We start from the raw sequence: 11,113 nt of genomic DNA on the forward strand, positions 1-11,113 counted from the left end.
TGCAGTCAGTGAGCAAAGCCACTGGGTAATCAGCTGGTATATAAATAAAATATATGTAGATATATATACACACACACAGTACTACATATATATTTATGCGCACACACACATATGCATACACACACACAGAGGCAGATATCCATTTTCTATTATCCTTACATTATAAATAAATTGTATTATTTTGTTTATTGAAACAAGCATGTTAGACTTATTTTCGACAAATAACCCAATCACCACATCCAAACGGCAACAGAGTAAGCAGATGTGTTTACTGCAGACATTCGATAATTTATGAGCCCCATTCATAAATCGTACAGATCTCTTCACATATCTGCCTTTCCGGCTGGAAAGTGAAAGAGTGGTCCCTCACTCAACTGACAATAATTTGGAGTCCCTGGTGCGGGCATCTTATTAATGGTTTTAATCAATTACTGGCAATCGAAGGTAAAACTGATAATCAACTGACTGATCCATTTAACCCTTTTCCTACATCTTGACATCACATTTAACTTTTAATAACAGCGAAAGAAGGAGATAAACTAAAAAAAAAAAACTGATAAATGAAAACTACCAGTTGAAGTGCGAATATCATACTTATAATGTTTATGGGATTTTCTCCCACACGATCAGCAAGTGTTTAATCAAAAATTTGTCAAAGAATAGGAATGTCTACATAAAACACTGTTTATTTTCTTAAAGTGGTTATTTTTTCCAGAAATCTTCTAAAATCCCAATGCAAGTGTTTTAACAGCGGGTGATTGACTTTTCTGGGGTTTTACAAGTGGCTTGTTCAATGGAATGCCTAATGATGAAAGCGACGAGCAATAAGTGATACAAGTGCATTTACTGACTTCAAACAGATGATTCAGGATAAACCAACACAAAATGAGCAGAGTGTACTGGAGTACTTCATCTGAACCTTCAAAAACAGGCCACGCGGTGGCGCCACTTGAACTCTCTATTCATGTTGTTTGCCCACCTCAGTTGTGCAGACGTTTCAGAGCTTTCACATTACACTCAGGAATGTGACATAAGAACTCAAGAAATCTGACAAATAAGAGGTGACCATTCAGTCCATCAAGCTTGTTGGACATGCAAACTGAAATCGCAGTGAAAGCGGAGGCAACGTCTCCAATGGCATCTCACATTAATAAAAATGGCTTTTGTGTCTTCCAGTTAACTGCCACTCCAGCTGGAGATTCTGGCTGAATTGGTAGCCGAGTAACAGTATGAACACCTTCATGACCGACTCCGACTTCTTAAATGTTGAATTAATAACCTCCGCATGCCTTGGCACTCGCATGCAGGTGCAGTCATTCCTGGGTAGCTAGTCATGTTAAAGATCTAGCAGTCCACTCCAACAGATTCCTTCCATTTCTGAAATATTTATGAAATCTTAAAACGGTAACTTTTCAGTGTATGTTTGCAAGTTCTTCACAATGTGTCACTTACGCATTCCTGGTGTTTTTTTCAGTTATGTTGTATGATTTTCGTGGTTACTAGAATGGGCTGTACATGTGAGACAATACAGAGTTAAATGGGGGGTATTTTGAAGATTCACAACGTACAGCGTCTAAAATCCAGTCTTGTAATATTCTAGGGGATGTATATGTGAAATATCAGTCATCCTAGAAACAAATAAAACAGGCATAAAAAGTAGTGTGGAGCAGACGGTCTGAGCAGATATCACACTGAGGCGATTTTTGCTTTTAATAAGCGGTTTGCAAATTGGCATGTAAGTGACCCATGGTTGCCAGTTTTATGAGGCACGTGGGCCCAGTTCATGCTCAGGCGTCAACATTTAAAAGTATAAGCAATTCCCAAAGGTTGAGGTGTATTTTAAATATGTCACAGCTCACCAGTCACCAGCTTTGCTTGGTAAACAGAAATAGCTGTCATGTATAAATTGAGGAGTGTACATGAAGGTCACAACATAACACGCTGTACTTCTTAAGCAGCTGGTGGTGTTGACTAACACATGACAGTGAGTGAAGCTGATGATCTGACAGAGACACGTCATTAACCTGAGAGAGATGACGATGCAGACTCTAAGATTTGGCCACTGATCAGCTCCTACATAGGGCTCACCAGAGTTAGGAGTATGCTGAGGAGGCGTTGCATTTACTAAGCACAGGTGGAGTGGTGGCTCGGATGCTAGGGATCTGCACTGGCAATTGGAAGGTTGCCAGTTCGAATCCCGTAAATGCCAAAAGGGACTCTGCTCTGTTGGACCCTTGAGCAAGGCCCTTAACATGCAATTGCTGAGCACTTTGAGTAGTGAGAAAAGCACTATATAAATGTAATTATTATCTACCATTTATTTATTAACACGGGCTCTTAAGTAAAGCTGAACTCTAGCACAGAGTCGGCACTTCTCGAGAATTTGTGCAGTGGATGGTGGACAGGAGTGTATTCAACGCAAAGTCAGCAGCTCCGAATTCTTTACAAACATGGATGTAGAGAAAAGCCAAGCAAAATTACACCTTTTATTGGCTAACTAAAAAGATTACAATATGCAAGCTTTCGAGGGCAACTCAGGCACCTTGTTGTAATCTTTTTAGTTAGCCAATAAAAGGTGTCATTTTGCTTGGCTTTTCTCTACATTCATAATGGCTAACACGGTACAACACCCTAGTGCTACAAACATGGAGAAATGAAGTAAGGCAGAGGTCAGCTGGGGACTGACAAACAGCTGCCATGTGAATGAAGGGTAAGGCCTGACACATTTCAGTCAAGTTACATGTTACCAAATGTGAGTCTTCATTTTAATACAATTTCTAGTTTGGATCCTGGAACTTTAAAGGAAGATGTTTTCATATATTTTACTCTGTATGTGCTGTAGTTCACTGTGGCCCTAATAGCTTGACATAGAAGGAGAAAAAAAACAGCATTTCAGCTCTTTCTGGAGAAAAATCTAAAGAAGAGAACAGATCAATCTGGCACTGAATGAATGGCCCAATCACAGCTAGTTAACATCAAGGAAATGAGTAACGTAATCCTGAGTGGCCCCATTTGTGCCTTAGAAAGCAGAACACATGCTGTTGACAGCTGAATTAACCATTATGGAATCAAAAATATTTTAAAATCAATTTTACTCATGATTTAATTTTTAGGATTTTAAGTTGATTCAGCCACAAAATAAAATTCAGGAATTTGATGAATCAAATAAGAAACTGAAATCATGCTAAATCTGAATTGGTGCAGATTTATTTGAGGGCCAAAAATGCCCTTTTCTATACCAACCACAGGCCAGAACACATCAACAAACAGCTATGGCCACACTTACTTTACCAACTAGACACACGGGGACCTTGCTGCTCATCACAGTCATATGTTCTGCCTTGTCTCTTTCTTGAAACAGTCTTCCCTTTTCATCAACTTTTCTTGGACATTGTGACATCAGCAGCCACGGGACCAAAATCAGAAATAAATAAATCGGGGAAAAAGTAAAATTCAAGCGACAGCAGCAGTCTAGACATGTGAGAATTTGTCGCTAAAGTAAAGAACATCCGTTTACACCTGCATTTAACATGCATCACAACTGGAAGGCACCTAATATGACCACATTCAAAAGCCAGGTGTAAACACGCTGATGATAGATCACATGGACTACATTTAGAGTTGGTCAGACACAGACAGCGACCATATTTAACTTGAGTGGGAATGCAAATGTGTTTTCTATCCACATACAACAAATAAAGAAGAAGAAGAAAAAAAAAAAAAGTTATGCAGCAACCAGCCAGGTAAGTCACAGAATGGTGGCCAGCCTTGACCTCATTGCTGCGGAGTGCCAGTAGAGAAGGGTGTGTGAAGACAACCTCTTTTCATAAGACAGGGCTGGCTATGAGGATTGTGTCAGTTCCCATGGGTCTGGCGACTGTGGTGAAAGTGGCTCCATATTCCTTGACTTTGCAAAAGGTCAGGTATTGCAGATGGCTGGATCCTGGTTCAAGCTCCCTGAGCCGGATCATTGGACTTGGTACTCCAATACTGGTGGAGTAGTGAAGGAGACTGATCACATCCTCGTGGGAAGATGCTGGATGCTCCTAACAAAACTGCTTGGTCTACAGAAGTGCCCAGTTTGTGAATTCTGATTACAAACTTGTTGCTGCTACTCTGAAGATCCAGCTTAGGTCCAATAGGCTACCACCTACTAGGAGAATGAGGCTGTACCTGGCCAGACTTCAAGATCAGGCTGTTTCTAACGAGTTTGCACGCAGTTTGTGTGAGGAACTTACAGACTTGGGTGTGATTACTGATCGCAATGCGATATGGGTGACCTTCCATGACAAAACTCTGAAGGTTGTTGAGGATTGTGTTAGTGTTGCCGGTGTTCCCAAAAGGAGGTGTTTCATCTTGCAGAGCACCCTGGAAATCATCAAGAGGAGTGGCAACACATGGCTTGATGACAATTCCAGTCTGTACTGGGAACTGAGAAGGATGGCTGCGAGGGTTCTGAGGGCAAATAAGGAGGTGTTTGTTAGAGGAATCTGTTTGCAAGTGACACACCATCTATGTATGGTCTAGTGACACACATCCTGCTAACAGAGGAATCGAAGCATTACACACATCAGACTCTGTTCCTCAGAGAGTTCTTGAGGCTGATCCTCCAATTAGCTTTGAACCACCCAATCTCACGGAGATTGCACAGGTGGTGAACCAGTCTACGGTAAGGAAAGCTGCAGGGATCTGTGGTATCTGGGGTGACCTTCTCCAGGCTGGTGGTAAGGTTGTCCTCCTGGCATTGCCAGCAATCTTTGCTTGCATTTGGGAGACTGGCATCATCCCAACTGACTGGAAAAACAGGACTTTTTGTCCCTATCTAGAAAGGGAAGGGTGATTGCCTAGATTGTTCTTGGTGTCGGGTAAGGTCCTTGCTAAGGTCATCCTCAATAGAATCTGCGATCAATTGCTCACCTACCAGCAACCAACACAGTCTGATTTTACACCTAAGAAGTCTACCATCAAACGAGTCCTAACAATGAGGGTTTTATGGAGCACAAATGTGAATATTGGCTGAGTTTCTTTGCAGCCTTTCTCAATTTTTTCATAAAGCATTCAACTCAGTGGATCGAGCTGCCCTGTGGGACATCCTGAGACTTTGCAGAATTCCCCAAAGTTGCTGGATATCATGGCCGGCCTGTATACCGATACCATGAGTGCTGTGCAGAGTGGAGGCAGTGCCTCTGCGTTTTTTCCCCCAGTTGATTCTTGGGTTTGTCAGGGGTGTGTTCTTGGGGTCCAGTGACTTTCCTGATGATGCTGTGATATTCACGGATTCAATGGAGGCTCTGATCACGGCTTTCGAGAGACTAAATGAGTATCCTGGATAAAAATCAAGATCCAGGCCTTTAATGACCTCTTGGGCACAGCCATTAGCAGTGTGTGTCTGCAGAGAAAGTGTCGACCTTGTCGAGAGGTTTACTTACCTCGGCAGCGATATTCATGTTTCTGGTGACTCTTCCTATGTAGTCAGTAGATGGATTAGGAGAGCATTGCTGTGTCATGCAGTTGCTGGAAAAGGGTGTGAGGTGCTCCCAATATCTTTGCAAAAGGATGAAGGTCCAAGTTATTAAGAGTCATGGGTGCTATCCAGTAACCTAAGACAAAGACTGGACTCCTTCGGTAGTATCTCTCTTCAATGAATCCTTTGGTACCGCTGGTTTGACTTTGTCTCAAACAAGCAGTTGCTCACAGAGTCCCAAATGATACACATTACCTGCTCTGTGAGGGAGCGTCATTTACGGCACTACGGCTATGTGGCGTGATTCCCTAAGGTTAATCTGGCTCACAGGATCCTCATTGCTGAGGACCTGAGCGGTTGGACCAGGCCAAGGGGATGGCTGCATAACACCTGGCTCAGGCAGAGAGATGGTCATTTCTGGGGGGTTGGACTGGACCACATGTACCTGGGGGTGGTTGCCAAACAGGATCACAAGCTGTTTCGTTGTGGTCGGTGTGGCAATGCACTGTACCAGTGCATGCTCCCAAACCTGACCTGTATTTGAAATGACTTGACCGAGTTCTATTATGTTGTAATGTTTTATTCTCAAAAGCCATTATTAAGCAGAAATGCCATTAACACTGCGCTAAATGGTGGGGTTGGTGCAGCAGGACTCTGAAACATGGAGGGCGACAAATCAAACAGGAATGCACTACCTCAATGGCATGGCCAAAACGCATCACCACAGTAGCGACTCCTCCCTAAATGTGTTATTTGGTTTAAAGGAGGGGACAAGTGGGCGGCACGGTGGCGCAGTGGGTAGCGCTGTTGCCTCGCAGTTGGGAGACCTGGGTTCGCTTCCCGGGTCCTCCCTGCGTGGAGTTTGCATGTTCTCCCCGTGTCTGCATGGGTTTCCTCCCACAGTCCAAAGACATGCACGTTAGGTGGATTGGCGATTCTAAATTGGCCCTAGGGTGTGCTTGGTGTGTCCTGCGGTGGGTTGGCACCCTGCCCGGGATTGGTTCCTGCTTTGTGCCCTGTGTTGGCTGGGATTGGCTCCAGCAGACCCCCGTGACCCTGTGTTTGGATTCAGCGGGTTGGAAAATGGATGGATGGATGGATGGAGGGGACAAGTGCAACGGCCCAGGATGGCTCCACTCTCCCTTGTTGTGTCCAAGACCCTCTTCGACCAGAGATGAGGAAACACACATCCAGTCAAGGGGTAGGTGCAAAAGTGTCATGTACTATTACTGCAATTCATCAGTGTTTAAATGCTATTGCCCTCAAACCCGACACAGTCGGTAATGTCACCGATGAGCTAGGCAGTGAAGACATCCACCATGAAGCAAGGGGATGGTGCAAAAACTGCAAAGTGCTTTTATTAAAAAAACAAAACCAAAACAAAGTGTTCAAATAAATAGTGCAGTGCTTCAAATAAGTCATTAAATAAATAATCCATAAAAACATGTGAACTGTGGATGTTAAAAACACACGAGAAAAAAATCCTTTAAAAACCGAGGTTAAAATAACGGCTAGAAGCAGTCTTTCTTTAAAACTAAAGCCAGGTGCGTTCTTCTACTGGAGGCTCCCCCTGCTTCTCCCATTCGGGCCACGCTACAGGGGAGTCGTCCTACCAGCAAATGCAGCTCCTTCTTTTCTGGTCTGGTAGCCCTCCTATCCCCGGCTATGTCGGGCTCCGGCCAGACCAAGACTTGCATTCTTTCCCCAGCGGCCAGGGTGCTCACGCTGGGACTCAACATGCCCAAAGCCTTCATGACTCCCGCTACCTTCTGCTCCGAGTCGTTTCCTCTGCCGGTCACTCCAGTTCCTCTAAACTGCTCAGCTGGAGCGACCGCTTCCAACAGCCCCCCTCCAAGAGTTGGCCAAACACTCCTCTGGGGTTCTCCTACCAGCTGCCTTCCACCTTAATACAGCCTGTTCTTGCTCACGCTCTCACTCTCCCGCAGCAGCCTTCTCCTTTAACCTCCCCTCACGTTCTTGTCTCTCTCTTCTTTCTTTCCTCCCTTTCATCTACCTCGAGCTTCTATTAAATATTATGGGGACGTGGATCAGGTATGGCAATCAGCAGCTCCTAGCAACAATTACGGATGCAGACGACTCCTCACCTAAGCACTTAAGTGGGATACGCTCCGGCCACACTATCACGCCCCCTCTCTAAGCCGCGAGGGCAGTGCTTATTTATTTAAAAAGTGGCCTTTTTGACTTGAGCTGTGGCCCCGCTACACCACAGTCACCTGATTGGCCCCGCACACAAGTCAAGCCAGACCCCTAGCCTGTACCATCTTGTCACTTTGTACATTTCTGTCCATATCCAGTATCATAATCTAATGTGTCATTCCTGGACAGTGGTGTCTGGCTATCATTAAACATCTCAAGAAGGCCAAAGTCTGTCAGACATCAGATCTACGGATCATCCTGGGCTTTGTTATTCTCCATATTTGAGTCATTTTTGGGGTCCTCATTTCACCAGTTTTCATTACATAAATTGTGCACAATGCCAATCCACCAATTGGTAAAGTTCATGACCTCTGTTTAACGCATTTAATGAAATCGGCCGGCAGCCATCCAACGTGGTCAATGGACAGGAACAGACCACAGCCTACAAGGTAAAGCACGACGAGTAGCTTCACAGTGCCAAGAAAAACACAGCGCGGTATTACTGAGAGTCAAATGTACAGAATAACATGCACTTCTGTTACGCCACCCACTTTGCTCTACAGTCTTACAACAGCAAGACGAAGTGCAGCTCCATTTAGAGTTCAACATTTTCAGATGTTCGGCAACCCGTCCTCGACATCACCCTCAACCTTCCTAAACCTGCCCTTGCTTATCAAGCTTCATTTTTTCTTTTCTTTTGGATTTCAAAGGCATTGATGCACCAAGACAAACTCCTTTATCAAATACATTCTGAACATTCAAAGACCATTATTTATGAACATGTGTCTTAAACATTATGAATTAACTCTAAAGCAACATTCCCAGAATACCGCAGCATGTGTGTGCAGACTGGCCATAACAAATTAACTTCAGACCCTGAGGGCCCCTTAATACTTTTTCAGTGGTCCGATCTCAAACAAATAGTACCCGACAAGCCAGGTGTAAAAACACTTGTAACCAAATGACGCCGACCACTTCCAGAGATGAATATCCACCACAATCAATGCAAGAGTTAACCGCAAATGTGTCTTTTATCTCATCCAATAACCACTTATAGGAAACTGAAGCAGATTTGAAATTTGCATGGCCTTGGGGGTGTGTGATAATGGATCTCAGTTCTGGACACTGGAGGGACATCCAGGCTACAATATATCCAGATACAAAACACTCATTAATGTCATGGTCTAAGATTTGAATTCATTGACTGGCTAACTAAGGCAATGTGAGTTTTCATTAATTACAAAGTCTCATTTCCCATAATTAAAAGTGACAATCCCAGTCCATCCCTTCATTCAGATCACACTGCTGGGAGAGCAACTCCATTAATTAATTGTAAAACATCCAACCATTTTATACCTCTAGTGATGTGACTCATGGAGACACCCGATGCCTACTGGGACACTTGGGACAATTAATTAATTAAAAAAAAAAAAAGTAAAAGAGTGGCACCAGTTCAGATTTCAGATCAGGTGGGACTGTGCTGAGGTCATTAAAACTTTGGCCCATTGAACAATGCAGGGAAATACTAAAGAAGCTGGTCTGACAGCAGAATTGATTCTTTGCTTTGAAGTTGAAACATCAGACACTTTCGAGCAGTGACATTTTAAAATAAATTATATGTCATTAGATGACCAAACTTTTCTCATTTACTGTCTAAACAGGCATGGCTCTAGTCTGGCTCTTTTTCAGCTTTCCCAACAGTCATGCCAATATATCCAGCATAACTAGGGATCCGCTTATTTTCTCACCACCGTGACATCTGGGAATGAGTCGCAAATGAACGGACAAAACGTGACACAGCAGGACTAAAAGAATCGAGGGCTGCTGAGTCTCTCTCTCTCTCTCGATTGCCATGTGTAACCCATTAACCAACCAATTCTAAAATGAACGCCCCGTCCTGCTCACACCGTGTCAGGCCCCTTACAACTTCGAAAACCAACGGCGGTTACTTCACTCTACTTGAAACACTAAAAAACATTTCTCTCGAGAGTTTGCTCACAGCGAGCCACGCGAAACTGTCAACACCTCATACGAACTGCCAAGACCTCGAAAGTGAGAAGCAAGTGACCTTCGCCATAAACGGGCAGAGCCCGGCGCGAGACCCCCTCAAGGCCGCCTCACCTGCGTGACGATGGAGCTGCGCAGCCCGGCGCTCAAGCTGAACTCCCAGCCCTCGGTGCATGGCACGGTCTCATTGGGCAAGTCCTCTCCGAATCGGGAGAAGTTGGCCGGGTACTTGTACAGTTCACAGTGGCTGAAGCCCTGTTTCCTCGTCTGCGGGATGCTGACATTCAACAGCTGCTTCTCGGATAGATTGAACGAGCTGATGCCTGCTGGAAGCAGCACTGGATCCAGGCGACAACGGTAAGATCGCGGGAGCAGCGTCAGGAAGACCTCGGAAAGTAAACTCTCGGCCACGGCGAAGCAGGGAATCCAGCTGAAAGCGGCAACTGCCTTATTATAAGGGCCATAGCCACCGATCCTGGGCAGAACCTTAGCTTCGAAGTCCATTACTGTAGACACGCCGCGGGCTGCCGAGAAAGCTGCTTCACTCCCCTCTAGCTGAGTCGGAGTTTGCATGTGTTCGGGCGGGTCTATGCAAATACGCTAGCAGCTCCACGCCGCTAGGTGGTGCACTTTGTCTTGCTATGCGCCGGCCCGCGTGATGAAGAGTGATACGATCCTGCGACTCCCCCATTCATCATTTGGACACGATTTAACATGTGCTCGGTTCAATTTAATTAGCTTTTATTAAGAGCACCTCCATTTATCAGCACCAACGTGCTGAACACTGATACCAATACAACACTTTTAAAACACAACGCGATTACAGAGGAAAATGCTGAAGGATACAGAAACACTCTGTGTACAATATATCTAACTACTGTATATAAAATGCTAAGGGTTGTATGTTACGCAAAAACTTGCACACCCCTGACCCCTGAAGATTCATCTTGGTCTCAGTGGACAGCTTATGCTGTGACACATGCAACACGACCCATTAGTTGGCCGTCCAGGCCACAGCAGCTCCAATATTGGGCTGCAACTCCTCCTCAGAGCCAGCGGAGACACAACAGCGCACCTTGAATCTTGCTCACCTGCCCAAGTTAACTGGCCTGAAAACAATGGCCAAGCGATCACGCCAAGAAGAATGGAGGTGAGTGCAGGACCAGCAACAAACTTCAATAAGCACTTGCACAGGCCGCTTTGTGTCCTTCTCAAAAGGTTGAAAGTCGCGGCAGGGGCACGCACCTCACTCGCCTTAATGGGCATCAAAGGAATGACAACAGGGACACAACTGCACCCACGACCAGCGCGGACACAGACACATTAAACACCCGAATGACTCGCACGTGGACTACAGGACACAGAATGCAGGCATGACACTGACAGCTTCATGCACAAACTTCCAGTCTGATCTCAAAACAAAGTACAGTAGTAGAAACAACTGGATCAATAACCTGGGCTCAGGTCGGTCCAAATGAGGGAGAC

General features: G+C 44.9%; 1 protein-coding gene across 1 annotated transcript in view; it reads right to left on the minus strand.

Moving 5' to 3' along the window:
• The window catches only part of slc22a31 (solute carrier family 22 member 31), a 52,606-nt gene extending 42,162 nt beyond the window's left edge, over nucleotides 1-10,444 (minus strand). The window contains exon 1 of the mRNA XM_028809757.2: nucleotides 9,743-10,444. Within this exon, the coding sequence (XP_028665590.2) occupies nucleotides 9,743-10,201 (459 nt within the window). The 5' untranslated portion in view covers nucleotides 10,202-10,444. The remainder of the gene's footprint in view (nucleotides 1-9,742) is intronic.
• Nucleotides 10,445-11,113: the final 669 nt, after the last annotated feature.

Source organism: Erpetoichthys calabaricus, chromosome 9 (genome assembly GCF_900747795.2).
Source record: "Erpetoichthys calabaricus chromosome 9, fErpCal1.3, whole genome shotgun sequence".
Classification (NCBI taxonomy): Eukaryota; Metazoa; Chordata; class Cladistia; order Polypteriformes; family Polypteridae; genus Erpetoichthys; species Erpetoichthys calabaricus.